Source organism: Poecilia formosa, unplaced genomic scaffold (genome assembly GCF_000485575.1).
Source record: "Poecilia formosa unplaced genomic scaffold, Poecilia_formosa-5.1.2 Scaffold9, whole genome shotgun sequence".
In the NCBI taxonomy this organism is placed as follows: domain Eukaryota; kingdom Metazoa; phylum Chordata; class Actinopteri; order Cyprinodontiformes; family Poeciliidae; genus Poecilia; species Poecilia formosa.
Genome location: NW_006799948.1, coordinates 1,201,780 through 1,222,962, shown reverse-complemented (window position 1 = coordinate 1,222,962; position 21,183 = coordinate 1,201,780). Strand labels below are relative to the sequence as shown.

The window sequence follows — 21,183 nt, the reverse complement described above, 5'->3', positions numbered from 1 at the left end:
GGCCCCTTTTCCTCCTACCTGCTCGCCTCGTCCTTTCAGCCATTCATCTCACATTCGTAACACCAGAAGCGGAGTTAGACTCCATTATGCTTTTTATTCCACCGCTCATATAATTTATAGACGCATTTCGGTTGCCTTTGAGTCGGACCCAAGAAGCCGTAATGCCGGGTGGCACAGCGTGATATTCTTATTTATTGTAGGGTTTCACAGCTGCCCTGTTTCGTTAATGTCAAGGTTTTCTAAGCTATGCAGTCGTTTTCCTGCTAAACACAGAGAACAACCTGTACATGGAAGTCGACTCGTTACACGGCGACCCGCCAAGACGCTGCACGAACCGTCCTCGGCGGTGCGTTAGGGAAGCTTGCGTTCGGTTTTGAGTTGCTGGTTCTTTTTTCGTCTCTCCAGGGTGGTGTGTGTGGGCGGAGACGGGATGTTTAGCGAGATCCTGCACGGCCTGGTGACCAGGATCCAGACGGACCATGGCGTGGACCAGAACCAACCGGATGCTGAGCTGGTGCCGTGCTCTCTGCGTATTGGGATTATTCCTGCAGGTGGGCTTTTGGAGTAAATTTTTTTTTGTTTGTTTTTTTTTTGTTACTAGCGATTTAATGGTACAAGTGTGAGATCCAGACTTTCACACATTGATGCAGGGACTCCTATGTTTTTCAGAACGACACCATACTGTAGGTTTATTTGTCAGATTGCAAATGCATATTAGTTTTCAAAGCTATGCAAACATATTCTTGTTATAGATTAATGCGTTGATGTTCATTCAAGCAAATAATTGAATATATAAAGATAATTTAAAACAAACTAGAAGTTGGACTTTCTAGGTTGCGTCTTGTTACAAAACAAATTAAACTATCCATTTCCACTGCCTGTTTTAAGTAATAATTTCCAACTTGAAATCAACAGGAATGCCCTCTGAGCTCATATTTCTAAATTGACTTATTCTTCTGTTTTTTGTACTTCTTCACAGTAATGTATACAACTTATTTTTTAAAAAGTGGCTTTTAATAAAACGCTTCAATTAAAATCGTTTGTTTTGGCAGAGTAAAAGGTCATTCAAAACACAAATAAGTAGTGATTGTAGAAAGCATAAATAATTTTAATTGTGAGACATTCAAGACCTTACGATCCCAGGTTGCTTAGTTACATAAGAGAGTCTCCATGGCAACAGGACAGGGGGGTGTCGCCATGAGCCTAAAAGAGGGTCAATCAGTCCTAAGTGGCATGATTGGGAACATGCTGGGTGACATTTTGAAATTACTGTAAATTTCACTGGGATGAAGACACAATGTGTGAAAACCAGTGTGAGACCATCCTGTGCACAGCTTGGTGCCGGTAGCTGGCTAGTTTCAGAAAATAAACCGGGGGAGACGGCGAAACGATTCGTTTGGATGAAGACGTTTCGGATGGGGTGGTTTGTTTAGCGAACACAGAGGAAATCAATATGGCAGGTGTTTGTTTTCTTCTGACAAATCCTACGCCGATTCTGTGACATTTGAGCATCTCGCCAAAACGTGATGTAGAAAGATGAAATCTCCAAGTAATTGAGATAAACAGAAGATCGTTTTTCTCCGAATCCGTGGCGTTGTAGTTTATTCATGAGGTTCTTATGAATCTTGGGAAAAAATTATTTTGATAATGGATTTTTTGAAGATCTTTAAAGCTCAGAGCAAGGATGATGTACAAAAAGAAAAAATCAGGAAAACGAGGACTTTACATTAAAGCTGCTGCTTTTTCTAACATTTAGATTTATACTATTTAGAAATTGGGGAGTTACTTTAGACCAAGATTTGCCTTTATACTTTTAATATCGGAGCAAGACCCAGAGAAACTCTTGTTAGTTTATAAATTGTGAATTACTTAGAGCAAGAATCGAACATGGAGAACCAACATTTACCTTTATACTTTAGAAATCTAAAGCAAACTTAGATAATACCGTCTTGTTGTTTTGTTGTATTTCCTTCTAATTTTTATTTGAACCAAGACTGAGATGTTTGAGACTCAGAAGAAAAATCTAATCTGTGATTTAGGGGGGCTGCTGTCTGTTTCAAAGGGTTTCAGTCACAAGTTCAGCCACGAATATATTTATGCTCAGAGGATTCAAACAGCAAAAAAATATCCCAGAACTGAGAAATTTAAAGTCCATCGCTGTCAAAGAGAAAGAAATCGCCAAGATTCATGGGGTACTTATGGGAGAACCGCAGATAAACACTGAAGCTGCTCAGACGAAGCACACGCCTTGTGACATTTTTCTGCCTCCGAATATGCAAACAAATGTCTGCACTCGAGAAAATTAAGGGGAATAAAACATAAAGCATCAGAGGGCTGAACATTGTTCAACTTCTGCGTGCTCAAGCTATTCCCTTCCAAAAGGAAGCTGGCTTGTGCAGACTGGCTGTAGAAGATTCAAATTCTGGCACAATGTCACCATCTTTATACAAAAAGAAATAAAAAAGAAAAAAAAAAAGCACACGCAGCAGGGCTGTCAGGAGGAATTTCAAAGTGTTCAGATGTGATTATGATGCTCAGAGAAGAGGAAGCAAAGGCCAGATAAGTGATATTCATGGAAAGCCTAAGAAGGCGAGGGGAGGGAGCTGATCTTCATACTCATCTGTGTGTCCGTCTCCGAGTGACGGGCCCGATCCCCCCCGTCACACCCCTGTGAGCCCACTCTAAACGTTACCAGCTAGGGTTCTCACTCACTTTCTCACCCTCGCAGTCTTTTATCGGCAGCTCCACATTACCACTTGAAGATGATCAAAGTTGGCCAGATAGGTCTGAAATTACTCCACGAGGGCGCAGAAAAAGAGCGATGGAGCCTTATTACCTCTCAAGTCAAGAGATTTAATATCAAACTCAGCATTTCTCACAAGGCGGGGAATGCCTCTTATGCTTCATTTGTTGGCTGAAGAGCGCTGATGATAGCCCAGGGCCCGAAACTATCAGATTAGTTAACTTTATGACTGCCACGTTTCTTTGCTCTTGCCTAATAAAATCATTCAGCTACATTTGCCTTTCTTGGTTGTGGACGTTCTGTTGATCCCCAGAGCTTTTTTTTTTTTCTTCTGTGTGACAGATTTTATTTTGGAGATAGAGCTACACATGTGTGACTGACATGATGAACATTTTTGGGGGGGATTAAAGGCAACGGGGATAAGAGAAAATCAGAAACCTCTCTCGCCTCTTGAGAAGGAAAAAAAAAATAATAACCTGATATTTATGTATGTTAAGATGACGAGCAGCCATAAGTTAAACGCGTTGTATTCTCAAAGACCAACTCTGTTTGCTACACAGTGATTATATCGTCTTTGGAAAGCTGGAAAATTGTGCGTCTTATTCTCCATTTCACTGATATTTTTACAAATGACTTTGGGAATCCATATTGACATTGCCAAAATAATATGTATAACTTGTTTTATATCAAGAATAAAACATTCAAGTTTCCACCAGACAGTGCTAGTGTCTGTAGATTAATGAACACAAACAAAAGCCCAGTCTACATCATCACTGATATTTTGGAAAACAGATTTTTTTTTTCTACGAGATAGTGCCTACCCACTACCTCCTTTCCGTTTGAGAAACCAAGACTGCACAGCAGGTCCGTTTCACTTTGTGCTAGCTCTACTCCCATTAAACTACAAATGTAAGCTCAAGATGTTGATGATGTTGATATTTAGGAAGGTTTTTTTCCCCTTTGCCAATACTATATCAGGTGCTATTTGATGAGTGAATAAGACATAGCAGATAGCTTTAGCTCAACAGATGGACCAAACACAAAATCTTAAAGCTGTATTACTTCCTCCACAAAATATAGATTGCATATGGAGGTAAAAACAAGCACGGAAATGACAGTATCCTAAATTGGGAAAGGATTTTCACTGGATTTTTAAGATGAAATAAAGCAGGACTAAAACTGCTGTAAAGAGAGCTACATCTATGGAAAACACTGGTTGTTTAATCTGATTCCTCTCCTCTACTAACAACATAACGATGCAGGAGAGCTTTCATAAAACAAGAGGACAAAAATGACCCCCTTCTTTATTCTAGAAATGGCTAAACCAAACTTAATGGCTAAAAAACAAACAAACACAGCTGAAACTGAACTGTGTTGTGTTCATGGTTTTACCTTAAAAAGAATAACCTTCAATGATCTTTGTGGAATAATCAGAACAATGAAGATCACAGGAGTGCGTCATCATCATATTGCATGGATTTATCTCAACTGTACAAAATGCAACTCTTGGGCAACATTGTTGTCACTTCCAAGGATTTTTCTCACAGATCATCCCTCTTGTGTGTCCAACAGGGTCGACTGACTGCATCTGCTTTGCTACTCAGGGAACAAACGACCCAGTTACATCTGCCTTGCACATCGTTGTTGGTGAGTTTAAGTTACTGAAACCCTGCCAACACGTGTCCTTTAAACCCAGGCTCAGATATTCGCATATCTGATGGTACCAGTGTTGTGTGGACACAAACAGAACATTGTTGTGCGATCATTGTATTACCTTTCTTTGCCTGTTTTCACAGGCGATTCACAGCCAATGGATGTATGTTCAGTTCACCATAACGGCGTCTTCCTCAAATATTCGGTCTCTTTGCTTGGGTATGGTTTCTACGGCGATGTTTTGACGGACAGTGAGAGGAATAGGTGGCTTGGTCCTGCAAGATACGACCTGTCAGGTATGCCAGTCATTATTTAAACATTTTAGGGGGGGAGGGGGGAGTTGTTGTTTGGCTTGATCTGCCTTCAGCTCACAGTGTCTTGCAGAAGTATTCACATCTTTTTAACTTGGTCACATTTTATGACATTATGCCTGCAAAATAGTGATTTTGGTCTCATCTGAGGCAGACAAATGTTTTCTGCAAATGTAAAGTTCGGTTTTCTTTAGCGTGAAAACCTTTGCTTTTAGTCCCACCTCAAGCTGCAATTAGACGTTGTGACTTTTTTCAACAATGGATTTCTTTTTTTCAACAGTTTAGATGCCCAGTATAAAGTGTTCCCTTTTCTAATGCCTTCACAGTACAATTCTATTTATATTTTCATTTATACTTTAATATGTTCATTTGCTGCATCACACCTTCATCTGTTACGTAACATACCCATAGAGAGTGTTTCCTTTTCTTTTATTTTCTGTTTTCTCCCTCTCCTCTGTAATGCTTTTATGTTTCAAAAACATGCTGGGTTTGGCCATCTGCTTGCCTTAAGTACAGGCTCAATCGTGAATATTCATCACAAATTTCTGTGCTTTTTCTATTTAAATTTTTTTGTTTGTTTGTTTTTAGAACTGCGCATAAATCATGACAGTATAAACAAGCCGTAACGAAATTAATGTCATGAAACTGCAACTGAACTAGATTCATGTTTGAGTCCTTTTCAATATTTTACTTGGTGCCTTAGCTGAGAATATATTTTGTTAAATCAATAACACAATATGTAACATATTTTCCTCCCCTTTTTTTAAAGGGTTTAAAACCTTTTTGTCCCACAACTACTACGGTGGGACGGTTTCTTTCCTGCCAGCAGACGACAACGTGGGGCATCCGAGAGACAAGCTGCAGTGTCGATCCGGGTAAATAACATCTGCGGCTTTTCAGCACTATTTTACAATGTCTTACCTTATCTGACGACACTCGGGTGCAGCAATGTGCTTTAATGGGATACTTTATGTTGTCAGGAAGCTAAATTATTGAGGACTGAAAGCCAGCTTACTCTTGTGTAAAAAGCTTTCGACTTAAGTGCTTTGGTTTTTGATATTCTGGCAGTAGACATTATTTACATTTGCTGTGGGAAGTGAGATCCATTATTCTAATATGACAAGTTATTTCACCATGAAAAGTCAGATAAATATGCTCAGGAAGGCCTTTTTAGCTGCAGACAAAACAGATACAGTGTGCATAGCTAAAAAAATAAAGTTTACAACTCTCTGAATACATTTGGGTTTAATGAATCATAAGAGCCCGTTATGGTCTTGAATGTCAGTAACAGCCGATGATTTAATGATTGTAAAACAAGGTTGCGCTGGTGTTTCAGGTGCCGCATCTGTCAGCACAAGCACTCATCAAAAGACGAGCACGACGAGGCGTCGGAGGAGAAGGAAAAGCCGGCTGAAGGTGCGAGCTTTGCTTCATTATTTGAAATGTGCTGACTAAATCAGAGGGAAAGGCCTTTTCCTCATTCCTCTGCCTCGTTATCGAGCTCATTTCTCTGCTTTGACACCGCTGCCATTAAAAATGAGTTGTAGTTTGAGAATACAGAGGGGGAAAAAAAACCCCCCCAAAAAACGCAAAAAAAGATGAGACAATTCCACACTGGCTGTCTTTCTGCATAAAGCCGATTTCATTCAGCTCGGAGATTTGCATTTTTTCGCTTTGTGTTTTTTGAAGGAGATAAAGTACCTGAGCTTGACAGCGTGTAAATAAGAGTCATGATCTGCTAAAATTTCACTTTGTTGTCATTTCTCAGTCGTGGTTTTTTTTTTCTCCCCCCCTACAGAGCGACACAATTTCTAATGAGATTCCTGATTAGGTATTGATGAGAGAATATATTCTGATTATAGTGACAGTGAATAACTCCCCATTGTTCCCTGCTGAGAGCTCTTCTCCCTAATGATCAGGGATGTAACAAGATCTCGTGGCACAAGATGTTGATATTAAAGTGCTACGATATTTCTTGTCAAAGTGAAATCTGTCTTGCAAGAAGCTATCCGTCTGCTGTCAGGATGTCATTTCGTCTTATGAAGCTTAAGCCCAGTCGATGGGAATAAGAGCTCATGGAGTGTTAGGAATTGAGAAAGAGGACAGTCCCAGGAACAAATTGCCCCCTCTCCTCTGTGTCCTGCAACTTCGGCATCAAAGACAGCGTTTGGGCAAAATAAAGTGAATTTTTTGAGTTTAGGTTGATGGAGTGTCTGATCGGTGGCTCTACAAGTTGTCTGTTTTTAGGATGAAAAGTAGAGAAGAGAAAGCACACAAACCTGTGGGAAGTTTGTCAAGGTGTAAAAGATCTTTGGGAGAATATGGAAGAAACCCTCACCAGTTTTGAATCAGTTTTCTTTCAGCATTGTGGTAGGAAAAACGGTGACAAAGCAACAGACAAGATGCTAATGCTAATGATTTCAAAGCAGAGTGAGAAAGCGGACACTGTCTATTCATTTGACAGTAACACACACACATTTAACTTTAGTTTTATAATAAAGCTAAAGTTAGCTTTATTGCAAAGCTGACATTATAATAAATACCAGCTTTATAATAAAGCCAACTTTAGCTTTACAATTAAACTAAAGTTAGCTTTATTGCAAAGCTGACATTATAATAAATACCAGCTTTATAATAAAGCCAACTTTAGCTTTACAATTAAACTAAAGTTAGCTTTATTGCAAAGCTGACATTATAATAAATACCAGCTTTATAATAAAGCCAACTTTAGCTTTACAATTAAACTAAAGTTAGCTTTGTTATAAAGCTAACTTAACTTAGCTTTATAACTGGAGTTAGCTTTATAACAAAGTTATACATTAGCTTATTATAAAGTCAGCTTCAAAATAACCTAAAGTTAACTTTAGCTTTAAAACAAATCTATAAGCAATGTGAGAACAGTACAACTAGCTAACTGTTAGCTGCAAATGGCATAAATCTGCCATGACTGCCTGGACTATAATATTAAACAAAACCAAAAAATGTGGATTTATCGTCTTCTGAAATACACTGCTGAAGTCTTCTCTTGTTTCGCCCTAAGAAGCCTAAGATCCTGTATTGTCTTGTTACTCCACTATTAATGATGCTCCTGCTCACTAGCATCCCGTCTCATTTGGTCTCATTGTGTGTCCCTGACAGCTCGTGTTCAGGTTAGGTCTGGATATCGCCATTTCTTCTCCCTTCATTTCCCCATCTGTCTATGTGCAAACAAACTTTATTATTATCTGCAATCGTCTCAAGCCACTGACACATCAGCACAAACCTCTGGTGGTGTGTGCACCGCAGCATCATGTGCAGACTCTGTGCTGTCGATTATCTGTATGTGTGTGCGTGTGTGTGTGTGTGTGCGTGTGTGTAGTTTCCCTTTCCAATTAGTGTCTTTATGTTAAATTTTAGATTTGTGTTTATCTGAGGCTGCAGCTCCCCATGGCGTGCTGGTGTGTGTTTATATGCCTGGATAAATATGACAGCAAGCATAACCTGTTTGTGTGTGTTTGCGTTTGCTGTGTGACAGACTCCCACTAATCAGGAGAAGAAGAGAGAGAGAAAAAAAAGTGTTTCTTTGCCAGCTCTGTCAGGGGGGTTTGCCTCGTGCCGGAGCCACCCTTTGTTTTCGTGATGTTGTGTTTATTTATTTATTTAGTTCTCTGCTGAGGGAATCTCAGACAACTGCTAAATCAATGAGGCACGACACACTCCCCCTCTGCAAATGAGCTGGCCTCCACATCGAAAGTAAATACTCGTTTGGAGACGTTCTCCTAATGCAGATCCTACAGTCCACAGTTGTTCCGTTTGGATTTGTTTTTAAAGTGTGGCTTTAATCACCATTTCCCAATTAGAATATTGTTGGGGGGGTTTTTATGCTGCCTCTGCGGGCTTGTTATCATTGGCTCGCGTTATCACCTCTGTAAGTTTGTTTTGCAAAACGAGGGGGAAAGGTAATGAATCGTTTTGCTGTCTGAGATCACATAATTTCCCCTCTGAGGTGCTCGTAAAACAGTCGAATGCCAATTTGGACACCTGTGATCAGTTTTTTAGCGGCTTCCCCCGCCGACTATCACGCCGGTGACAGACAGCGCCGATCCCCCGCGGGGCCGTGGCTCCGCGGCTTTGATTCACCTTTACTCAAGTAAACAGTGGCTAATCTCCGAGGAACAGAGTCATGACTCGTGAAGCGCAACCATCGCATCTGTCATTTAGGATTTTTGTGGCCACATGTGCATTTATTCATGACAATCTGAACGAAGGTTAGCACAATCAGCGTGCTGTTTATCGAGCTCGAGCTAGTCTTTAGATATTGTGAAATCCTGCTTGGCTAAACGTAATTGCAAACAGAAGGGTGTGCATTTGCATTTGCGTTTTCCTCCATCATGAGGTTGGAGTTGCTCGGAGCATTGCTGCGAAGACATCTGGATCTTAATGAACCTCCATCAGCTTCGCTGCTGCTGCGTTAGAATGTTGGAGCTTAAACCCAGAAATCATAACGCAAAAATAATTCAAAGCCAGAAGAAATCCAGCTTCTTTTTTGCTACCTGTAGTCTATCCGACCTGTACAGCGAAAGGATTTTATTCTGACGGAGAGCTGAGAATTTGGTGCATCTTTGGTTGAATCAAACTTAAACTGTAGAGTGCAAAAAATGGGGAACTGAAGTTAAAGTTGTGGTGATTTAATTTTGAATATGTAGGTAATGGAGCAGTTTCAGTTGGGTTAACGTTTCTGAAAAGATGGTGAAAACTGTAATTTATGGAGGATAGATGGAGAAAGAGTGAATGTGTCCAAAGTTTTTAGTCCAAATTTGTATAAATGAATAAACACAAATCGATATCCAGAAGGTTCATTGGTGACATCTGTGACGACACACAAAACTCAGGACCTAAATACAATTTTTAAAAAAGCAAAAGACTAGAAATAGACTGAACTGAGATAAGAACAGACAAGAGGGGAACCCAGAACCTTAAGACACCGACAGAGATGGAAAAACTCAGAGAATTTCGCTAAAAAAAAAAACAAAAAAAAAAACAACAAGCTGGATAGTAGATAACATAGAAATAAGTTGTGTATTTGTGGTCTGCTCATGGTCAAAAACTTACTCCACTACCGCTATAAGATGTTAGCGCACTGGTGATGTTTTTTTAGAGCCATCCACTCGTTGTACAACCAAAGCAAGAGCTGCCTTCTCAGCAAAACGTCGTGCTGTTGTCTATCCAAGTGATTAGTATGATTAGAAAAGTGTGAAATGAATTAAAAGCGTTTACACTGGAGCCACCATCACTCAATCACACACAAATTCATACACAGATGTGTATATAGTTAGACAACTTGAGGTCATTGCCCAAAGGCCAATCAATGTGTGCTAGGAGTAAGTTGAAATAGAACCAATAATTTCTGTAGTGCTAGGTGTTTTATTACTAGAATAACAAAAATCCTGGCTGGAACAAGTCTTCTCCATAAAGTAGAGCCATAGAGATAATATGAGGAGTTTCATCTTGAAGTAGAGAGATTCTTCACTTTCTCATCAAAAGAAGTTAATTGAAATGGGTTGGGAAGCTAGAATCGCCCATGAGACATTTGAGATTTTGTAGGATCATCCAACTCAGAGGAGACTCCCAGAACACATACACACACCCCGGCCCAGGAACACCTTCAGATCCTCCTTGAGTGAGCTGACAAGTGTCAAGAGACGAGAGATGTCTGGGTTTCCCCCGTGACCCAGTTTAGGATAAGCAAAGATGAAAGCAAAACGAGGGAATTTATTAAAACACCCAGGCAAATAAAGTGCTCATTAAAAAGACACAAAAAACGTCAAAACGCAATTTCCACAAGACTCAAGGTTCATAGGGATAGAACAGTTCACAAGAGCAAGCGTGTCATAACGGAAAACTATGCAATTACCAGACTTCACACCTGAATAAGAACGTCTCATTTTGCTCATTTCCAACTAAATGCCACAAAATGAAAACAAGAAAGATACACATGTTGGATTTCAGCTTATGAATGCCAACAGTCTTCAAAGGTTGAATTAGAGGATGTTATCCACAGCCACGAAATGTCAAAGAGATCTGTTTTTCAAATTGTTGAATGTCGTTTTCTCTGAACCTGTCGTAATGACGTGGGTTGTGCTGCTGTGTCTCCAGATAGCGACAGAGGCTGGAACGTGATCCACGGCAAGTTCATTGCCATCAACTCAGCCAGCATGAGCTGCGCGTGTCCTCGGAGTCCGAAAGGCCTGTCGCCCTCCGCCCACCTCGCCGACGGCACCACCGACCTGATCCTGGTCAGGAAGTGTTCCCGTCTGGACTTCTTCAGACATCTTCTTCGACACACCAACAACGACGACCAGGTAGCGAGGGCTACACATGCCAAGTGCTTCATATTTAATAAACGTGAATTTAGGGGTAGGAAAGGAGCAAAATGTTTTAGGGTTTTCCAGGAGAGTCCGCCCCATTCCCACGTCGGAGCCCAGATGAACCGATGAAGTGTTAAAGTCATGAATGAGCAAGCAGAAGGCAGAGTTTTCCCCTCTTGCTGTGCTAGCACCTACCTTTGCTGACTCTGCTCAATTTCACAAGCATGCTTCTCTTCAGTTCAAGCGCCTTAGCCCTTATCCATTCCCATGTGTCATAAATAACCTCCACCCCGATCCAGAAAGGCTGTGGTCAGGGAATTGCTGCATCAGGGATACGCTGGACGGGAAAACAGGCCGATGTCAGACTAATGCCCCTCTCAGGACAGCGTTGCCAGGGGAAGTCTGCTGATTACTAATTATTACCGTAAAACGTTTAATCTATCTGCTCTGCACTGGAAGAAAAGGTCAAAGCTTAAACTGTTTATGTTGCTGCCGGTGACATCTTTATCTGTATTTGACCATAACATCGTGCACTTTCAGTTCAGACGACTAGTTTACCTTGAAAATGATTCTCTATGACAACTTCATTCATTTTCTGCTGCCAGACTCAAATATGTTCACAAATTGTCTTCCCACAAAGCTGTCGAACATGTTCACCATAGCAGCAGGTAGTGAGGCTGTTGCTGCTTAGAGAAAAGGCTGGTTTGACGTATCTCATGAACCTCAGGTAACATTGATAATCCATGAACCCAAACTGTTGCTACAGCAGCAATCTCCTTTTCAGCCAGCTGTTTTACTACTTGGCAACAGTTAAAAGTTAAATTTGAGGTACCAACCTTATATCAGAGTAACATATAGTTCCTGTGGGGTATGTCCATACACCTTGGCCAATATCCTCTTCCCCAAACGGCAGGCAGTGTGTTGAGAAGGGGATTTTATTGCAGTTAAAATCTGTGTGGCTGTGTTCCAGAGCAGGGCCTCCTCATTTGGTGTGTTGGTTTGTGGTTTGTGCTTCTTGGTGATGAGTTCTGGCTGCTGACCTATAGGGATGTGTCTGGCTGACTGTGGGCTTTGGGTTCCCTTTCCTCCTGATCGCTACTGCAGGATTGTGTCCGTCTGGTTTGTTGGCGAGTGCTTGTGGCGTTCTTCCATTTTTTAAGTTTTTGCTGTTCTGGCTGAGGTGACCTGACCAGGCACGAGCTTTTCCTTGTGCCTCTTTTGCCTTTGGAGGAGTTTCAGCTAATACTTCTTCTCCAACTGGCTCTTCACTGGATCCATGAAGGCATTTCCAGTCACCAGCCAATTTGTTTTTGTTGCTGAATTATTCCTGTCTTGGGTTTGATCAGATTACACACTTACAAAAACTCTCTGTGGTTGTTCTTCTTTTTCTTCTTTGATATTTTTCCCTCTGTTGCTCCTTGCAGCAGCACTAATTTGATGTTTTACCTTTTTTTTTTTCTTTTTCTTTTTAACTCTAATGTGATGCAAACAGGAATGCCGGCATCCTGTGTTTTGTGAAAAATCTTATACATAATAGTTAGCATATAGATTAGATGCTTTCTTCTACATGCTGGCACATCTAAGTATAGCCTTGGCTGCTATCCTGGCAATCAGTTTGCAGTCTTATTTTTCATTTTGTCTCATAAATCCAGCTGTCGAAGCTTTTGGGAATAACAATGATATCGCATTAACTCATCTCATTTTCTAAAGGCTGCAGATTAAAGTGTCTTGGCGTTTGGTTTGCTCCTTCCTTAGTTTGAGGCCGTCTTTGCTGCATAACTCGCATCGCAGAAAGGGAGACAAGCAGTCATACAAGTGGGGTGAGTGGGACATTGTATCAAAGCCGAGTTAATATCAGCATCTGAGTCCAACCAAGCAGAAAGAGACTAGACGTGAGCAGCCACTAAGCGTATTCATGGCCTTGTCAGAAAGCTTTTTAGGCAGACCGTCCGGCATGAATGCAAAGCGGCTGCAGTCATAAAGTGGGCTTGATGTGAAATAAATGGCTGTCAGTCTGCTTTGAGGATGAGAGAGGATAAGAAAAGACGAGAAGGGAGGGAAGAGGGACGGGAAAAGAAGGATGGAACAGAGAGAAAGTGGCACCCCGTGAAGCCGAAGATAGGGCAGCCGAACCTTTCTGCGACAGAAAGAGATGAAAGCGCTTTCTGACAAAATAATTTCTTTTCATCTCTCCTCCTCCTTTTATTCAATTTCCCAAAGTTCACCTAGTGTCCTAATGGACGGCCGCCGTTTCTCCTCTGCGTCCTTTTGCATCAGGTGTTTTTTGCCGTTAGCCTCAATGTTTGATGCTTTTATTAGTGAACACAGAGAGAATCACAGAGGGAGAGAGAGCGGAGTCTCTGTTTACACCCACTATTATTAAAAACGGAGCATTTCTATCAGTGTTGTCCTCTCTGTGGCGGTCAGGTCAAGAGCAGATAATTAATGTTGAAACACATCAGCAAGCCAGATGTGTGTGTTAGCATTTTAAGGATTTTGGTACAAGCCATTGATAATGCTTAATATTATTAATAATATGTTTACAGCTGGACTAAGTGTTTTTAGCTGTACGTTGTTAGCAGGAGGGCCTCTTTTAGCTCTTTTTTTACTTAAATTTTGCATTTTTAATGCATTGCTAAGCAGTTTGAAAGAAAATAAATAAATTTAAAAAAGAGAGTAATAAATGGAATAATGTATAAATGACGGCCCCAGAGTACTTCAAACACAGTGAAAAATGTGAATCTGAACCACTTGTATCACATTTTGAGGTTGTAGAGTTGGAAACAAATGAAAAACAAGTAGGGATGGACGATATCGACAGTAAAATTTAATATTGGACATCGGCCATTCTGTCAGAAGGCATTGATTTTATGTGACAAACCAGTGACAATGATGCCGGGAGCACAGCACAAAGGCAAATTTACAATGTTTGAGTATCGTCATCGTCTTCGAGAGGAAATGTCATGAATAAATTTGACATTAAACATAACGCAAGCTGAAAGTGTTACAACGTTTTCAGCCTCCTTCTTGGCATTTGCATTTGGCAGCAGGTTAAATTTGACAAAGATAATGCAGCATTTTAATTCCACAGTAGAGAAAGCCATATAGTTTCAGTAAAGCTATATTTTACTGAAACTATATGGTTGTCAGCCAAATGAGTTTTAGTGCATCAGCATATCGGATATCGACCAAAAATCCCTTGAAACAAGCAAGACATCAGATGTGTAATGGTAAGCAGAATAATAAAATGAGAACAACTCACATGTTTGGAACTGGAATGCAATGGTAGAACTGAATGATGAAAACTTGATGGAGGAGATGGGATAAGTGCCATGGAAACCAGGAGAGTTTAATCAGGGTCATGCAAAACAGCTGATGGAGCACTGAGGGAAGGAGACAATAAAACACAGAATGAACAAACCAAGTAAATTTCCTTTGTGGTATGAAGTTAACAAATGACAAAACTACCTTTTTCTCTATTGGGAATCTATTGAAGATCCATCTTTGCTTGTTCAAGGTCTCAGTTCAATTCACTGCAGACAGTCAGACACAATATTCCAGAGAAACATCTTTCAGTGCAAACATGTTTGAAAGGACGTTTTAAAAAAGAGGAGGGAGTGTTAATCTTGGTACCTGCTGCCACTCAGAATGTGTTGGCATTCAGAACGATCGCTGAGGTTTTGTCCACCTAAAGCCTTCGGCCTTGAGGATGACCACTGAATCAGTTAAAATCTGTGAGGAACTCGTTCTAAGATTAAACGTATCTGTTCAAATCCTTCTCACCCATCTTTACCTTTTTTATTTCCTAGTTTGACCACTGGTTCGTGGAGGTCCACAGGGTGAGAAAGTTTCGCTTCGAGCCATGGCACCCGGACTTGGCTCCTCTGGAAGACGCGAGCGAACATCCAGAGAGTCCAGACCTCAGTCCCATCTCTTCTCTCCAAGAAACCTACGACGACCGCACCGCCGAGAGCAGCTGGAACTGCGACGGGGAAATCCTGCATCACACCGCCATCCAAGTCAGGTGAGACATGGAGTGATAGTGATTTCATATCACAGCCTGGGTTATTTTCACATTTTTACACAATGCGACTGAGAAAACGTGGATGTTCAGAAGCAAATGTTGAAATAAGATCCCTCTTACTGATGGAGGTTTTCAAATCATTCAAAAAAAAAAAGTCCCGTTGATGTGCATATTTAAACATTTCTCATTTTCTCACAGAAAGGAACTTCCTGTGCGCCAAATCTCTGTCAGCATAGAAAAGAACCAACAAATGGCTTTGAATAAAAATCACATAACACTGCAGAAGCATTATAATGGAAGAAATATTGAAATACTCTCAGAGCTTATTCTTCCTGCATCACTGAAGTTGGATATTCACACCTTCCTTCTTGGTATCGAGTTGTAAATTTTGCTTAAATTGCCCAAAATGTTTCACGTTTCAAAGCCTAAGTAGAAAAAGATTACGCTCCGTGCCCAACAGCTCTGCATTCACTGAGCTCTGAAACAAAAACCCACAGTTCCAAGTTTTATTTTTCCACTTTTAAGTTTTGGTGGAATATCAGAAGAGCTGCTCAGAGCGTTGCCAGGAGACGTGGTTAACACTTTCTATCATCCCAAGTGAGGGACTTGGAAACGTCCACATCACGGGGAAACTGCTGGGGAGCCGCGTTCCCGCTGAGATCTCGGCTCTCTGTGAGGATTAATTGTGACGATGCCTGGATTTGTGTTTCGTTTCGTCGCCACATCACATCCGCGCAGAGTTTATTGGAAAGAAAACATGGAAAATATAACAGGAAACGGCAAAAGTAACCCTGTCCTGACAATAGAGCGCACCCTTGACCCTGGTTGGCTCACACTGTACAAAACAGAGTCGACATAAATCGCAACACGTGTACAAAGTGCATGTCATTCCCAAATTATGACTCTTTTTTGTTGTCTTTTCTTTTCTGAGCTGCTATCCTGCTGTTTCTTCAACTAGTCAAAGACATGAAAGCAGCTCCTTTCATCTCCTGGACATCAAAATCAATCCAACAAACCAGGCGGGGTGACCAGAGTAAACCCAAAGCGCACATTGCTTTGAGTTTACGTCGACTCGCTTCTTCAAATGATCGGCTCTGCAAAGGGTCCAGCTCCCGTAGAGCAGCATGAGGCGTTTGTTAGATAACAAGCTAAAGATAACATCCTCACTTTTTTTAAAAAAAAAAAAGGTGGATCTTGCGGCGTCATCAATGTCCATGACGTGTTTTTTTCCTAAAGAAAGAAAAGAATCAAAATAATTCAACAATATATTTGCTTTCGGTGACCTCCAATCTTCATTTAGGGTTTCGGTTTTGTTTGTGGGTGAACAAATATAAAATAAAACGTACCTTCTCTGTCTGTTCTTAGCAGTCTTTGGCAACAACATAGAATTAGCTCCCCTCTTTATTCTACTCCTGTCTTCACTTCAGTCCCCCCCCACATAACCCCCAACTATCAGATCTCCTCGCAGCTGGAGTGGATCCACTTGATGCATCATTTATTTCATGCTCCATTGTACTTGTCCAATGATGCATGGCGCTGTAATGTTGCTAATTTAACGGCCCTCCCCGTGTTAAAAGACTACTCCCCTTTAATTAAAGCCGAAGTCCGTCCATTTATTGCCCCTTCCACGCCGCTAATCGTTGCCGGAGTGAGCCAAGCGGAGTGTATTTCGGATAATTAATGGCAATAGACCAGGCGAAATGGGGAAGTAGAAGGAGAGGGAAGAAGGAAGAGGTTCACCTGTGGGGAAAACAAAAAAAAGGGTGAAACATAAAGTGCAATAATGATGAGCCAAACTTTAAATCAAATCTTGGTGTAATTAAAGTGCCAGCAAGCAGCTCTCTTGGACATTTTTGTCTGATTTCTTTCTTTCTTTTTTTTATGCTTATGATATTCTGGAAATATGACAATACTGTGAAATATCGTCCCATGTGCCTGGATATTGAGCTGCTAGCACAATCACAGCTAGAGTTGAACGCTAGCTAGTCTGCTAGCATTAGACTCCTCCTGCTAAAGTCTAATGCTAACAGAAGGAGTGGCTTGTAGTCTTTTACCAAAGACACAAGCAGAAATCCTCCAACCGCCGCTCCATTTTTGTTTACATTTCTTAAAGAAAGAAATTGCGCTCCCGTCTTCTTCGGTGGTATTCGTGTCATTTCTTTCAGTGGCTCTTGGTGCAGCGCCACCACAGGTGAGGGTGGGAACAGGTTTTTCAAAAGGGTTTGGATTGTTTGACACGGTGCAGTGTGAAAGCAGATCGAAACAGGAGAAAATTTGACAAATATTGCAGTTTGTCTATCAGGTATGAAAACTGCCAGGGTTGTGGCAGTCTGTGTGGAGAAGTGTTTTTTTTGTTGTTGTTGTGTGTGTGGCTAGCCTACCACCAAAAAAAAATCTTCGTACATTGAAGATTGTTACTACAATGTAAAAAAAAAAATGCCTACAAGTTGACATTTTATCCAAGTTTATTATAACATTAATAGCATCTGTGCTTATCACACCACAATGACTTCCACTTTTTAAATCTGAGCATTAATCTGCACTGCTTTCACATCTGCCGCTCTGACAGTAATGTCACAGTGAAAGCGCAGCCATTAAGATTATGGTTTGTTATTCAGGCTAAATGATGCAGAGTGTGTGTGTGTGTGTGTGTGTCCTACCTTTTCTCCACAGTGTCCAGTGCCAGCTGATCAGGCTGTTTGCTCGGGGAATCGAGGAGCAGCAAGACGCAGAGGTGGCCGTGTGACGACATTTGACCGGCGTTATGTCCTGAAGACACAAAGACTGAAAAGGAACAGGGGGGAAAAAAACAAAGACTTGAAAGTGTTGATTTCCTGGAAAAGCACATACAACATCCACGTTTCATTTGCACAAGCTGCCTTTCGATGATGATTATAGTGTTTGCTTTAATGGGTTTGCGCAGTATTGGGTAGAAAATTACGAGACATGTTGAATTCAAATGGATTACGTTGCATCGCCGGTTAGTGGGGAACCTCAAAAATCAGGACTAGTCATTACTTTTTGGAGTAAGCTGGGTGAAATATGGTTTCCTGCACCCTATTAGTGCTGCTTTCACATCCAAAAAAAGAAAAAAGACAAAGCTAAAGCTCAGAGCATCCCAAACAGACTGGGAGTTCTTCCAGCAGGATGAAACGGAGCCGGACTCCAAGTAGAACATGGAAAATAAAAATCATCCTGCAACAACGTAGAGACACAGTCAGGGTGGAACAGAAGATGTCTGTGAATTCAAAAACACTCATTCAAGCAATCATATCTTTCTTATTTAAGAAAAAAAAAAAGTTTTTTCTTTTTCATGTGAAAGCCCGTATGAGCCACAGGCACTAATAAAAAGAATTGAATCCCGTGACTTAAACCCTAACAGGACCCTGGTGGCTGCTGGGCGATAAGGAAAAGTGCTTCCTGAATGACTTGGAGTGTCTCGGCGCCGCTGCGCCGCACCTGTGGCTCCTCTCCTTTCCGGCTCAAAGAGCCGCTCGCGGTTTAATCATCACCTGGGAGCCGGTGGATTTCTGCGTCGCTAATGTCATTACAGACAATCTACCCCTCTGCTCCCGAATTAGCCTCTCTTTGCTCTTCCAGAGTCGCGGGTCAAGCGGGTCTTGGACCAGCGGCGGCAGAGTCAGCAGAAAATAAACGCACCAGCTTTTACTTTGGCCCGCTCTTATAGCGATGAAACTTTATGTTGGGCCTACACACAAGTGTTTGAAAATGTGAAATGTGTTTTGCAACATCCCTGCAGGGCTGTGCTGTTATTGATGAGTGGAAAAGTGCAGATGTCATGAGTTAGCTCTTTCCCAATTAAACCCACAACAGCCTTTTTTTTTTTTCCATCAGATGCTTTCTCTCTGAAGCCAAGAGCCGTCCAGCACCAGCAGATGCACGCAAACACACAGATATGCCGTTTTATTTCTTATTTTTATATATAAATCTTATATTTTCTTATTTACACACACACTTTTCCTCTCAAATCTGTTTCCTTTGAATCCTCTGGACCTCTTTCTATCGATTCAGGATGTCTGTCGTTGACCTTCAGCTCGCCGGATGATGTTCCATCACAGCATAAATTGGACGGAGAAGACGAGCTAAAATAAATGGAGCCGTTGTTTTATTAAGCAAAACAGAAATCAGACATTTCAGTTCTGTGAAATCTGAAATAGGGTTTTCTTTGCCGTCAAGACTGTGTGTGCCTGCATTCTTCTTTTTAAAGATGAATAGGTTTTATGCAACAGAAGTTACGTCCAAAAAGCTGCAAACAAAAAGGTTTGTGGTGAAGTGAACCAGCAGCAATCACGTCTCCTGAAAATATGTATTTTTGTATCTGGGTTCCTGCGTTTTTCCATATTGCCATCATGTGCTGGATAGAATTGGATGGGAACGTTTTTTATATGAAATGGAGATCATTCTGTTGGCCTTGTAGACTACATGGTTTCTAGGATTTGTTCTCAGTAAAAAATAAATCCTCTAGAGGAAATAAATCAACGTATGGAGAAATATTTCACTTCTTACCACTTGTGCATACCAAAGACTTTGTGTTCGAGATAACAGCAGTCCAACATCACTGATCACATTAATTGTTGTTTTTGGCAGAAATGTGAAAACATCTAGCTGAAAAGACAGAAAGAAGAAAGAAGAAAACTGAACTTGCTTACAAAAAAGACAAACATACTGAGGGACCATTAAGCACATTGCCAGGTGTGGGTGTTTGCTCAATATTTCATCTTAAATCATGTACCAAAATCAAATAGTACAATGTTTAAGAAGGTTGGTATTCGCTAGCAACAGTCTGGAGATATAGCTTAAAAGAGCGAGAATTTAAAAGTCCTCACTCCATCTATAAAAAAAATAAAACACTCCAAATTGCAAATGAGGTGAATATGGAAACTGATTTTATTTGATTCAAATCCTGAATAAAGTGCTTATGAATTGGGTCTGCGGCTGAGCTTGATTTTAATTGCACCGATGCTTTATTCCCTCAATTTTTCTTTTCTTTTTGAGACACACTCTCCAACGTTTGCATACAAAGGTCAACCCGACCGTGCTCGGATTTTCCTCTGCCTCCATCTTTCTCTATTTGTCTTTCTCTCTGGCTGAGAGGGGTTTAATAGGGTGCGCTGGTGTGAACGAGATGTTTCATTAAAGAACATCCGACTGAGGTCTGTGGTGATATTTAAAGCTACTCTCAGTCTGTGAAACCACTCCTGCTCTGAGAAGGGGTCGGTAAATTCGGTCATTTAAAATTTTTACAGTCACTATGGGCATTATGGGATTACATCAACTGCATTAAATGTTACCTGTTATGTAGGAACAGTATTGTCTGGGGAAATAGTTTAAAATAGAAACTATTTAACATTCCTCACTCTAGCTATTAAAAACACCACAAATTACAAATGAGGTCAACCCGGAAATTGATTTCATTTGATTCAAATCCTGAATAAAGTGCTTATTCGGGATTTGATGTTTTCATCAAATCATGTTTTTTCCCAAAACCACAAAAAAAGATCGTCATAAAAGCGCACGCAGGGTCAGTGCAACCCGGCTTACAAAGTAAAAAACTCATGGGGTCCAAATGACTCCATCTCTAAAAGGAAACAGAGACTGCAATTCATATACACTGTAAACCAGTAGATGAAAACCAACCTAATTCACTGTTTGTCTTCTCTTTTGCCCAAAACTCACATGATGGGTGGAAACAAACAATTTCCATCAAAGTTTCCCTGAAGGTTGGCGCTAAGCTACGCCTTGCTAGCGGCTCTTGAAACGCAGAGCGACTCGCCAAACTTCTAAACTTCACTTCTTCAGCTCTGTCATTTGGCTGCTTCCTTGGTAGTTGGCCAGTTCAGGTTCTCCTCCAGGAGCTCGTCCTCATCTCCATCAAAACTGGAAGGGAAAAGCGGCACGCGGCCATTTTTAAACCGAACTGAAATCCATGCGCTCCAGCATTCGGCGTTCTTGGCAAGAGAAAAACAGAAGAGGCCACCGTTGCCCTTTATGTTCCGTTCATCCGCGAAAGGTTTGAGATGCATTTCCTGCTCGCCCTTCTCCCCCCGTTCTTTTAAACACGTATCAAGAGATCTGTAATCCAAG

The 21,183-nt window shown here is 41.0% G+C and overlaps 1 protein-coding gene and 1 long non-coding RNA gene across 2 annotated transcripts in view; one reads left to right on the top strand and one right to left on the bottom strand.

The window, feature by feature from the left end:
* cerk (ceramide kinase) overlaps positions 1–20,027 on the top strand; it is a 40,969-nt gene extending 20,942 nt beyond the window's left edge. The window contains exons 6-13 of the mRNA XM_007577871.2: positions 406–551; positions 4,316–4,390; positions 4,540–4,692; positions 5,477–5,582; positions 6,044–6,123; positions 10,843–11,048; positions 14,864–15,078; positions 17,752–20,027. Coding sequence (XP_007577933.1) covers positions 406–551; positions 4,316–4,390; positions 4,540–4,692; positions 5,477–5,582; positions 6,044–6,123; positions 10,843–11,048; positions 14,864–15,078; positions 17,752–17,824 — 1,054 coding nt within the window. The 3' untranslated portion in view covers positions 17,825–20,027. The remainder of the gene's footprint in view (positions 1–405; positions 552–4,315; positions 4,391–4,539; positions 4,693–5,476; positions 5,583–6,043; positions 6,124–10,842; positions 11,049–14,863; positions 15,079–17,751) is intronic.
* On the bottom strand, positions 13,727–14,937 carry LOC103155963 (uncharacterized). Its single transcript, XR_001659497.1, has 3 exons — positions 14,848–14,937; positions 14,523–14,770; positions 13,727–14,437 (listed from the first exon to the last, which is right to left on the bottom strand). It is a non-coding gene; the product is annotated as an uncharacterized LOC103155963 (long non-coding RNA).
* Positions 20,028–21,183: the final 1,156 nt, after the last annotated feature.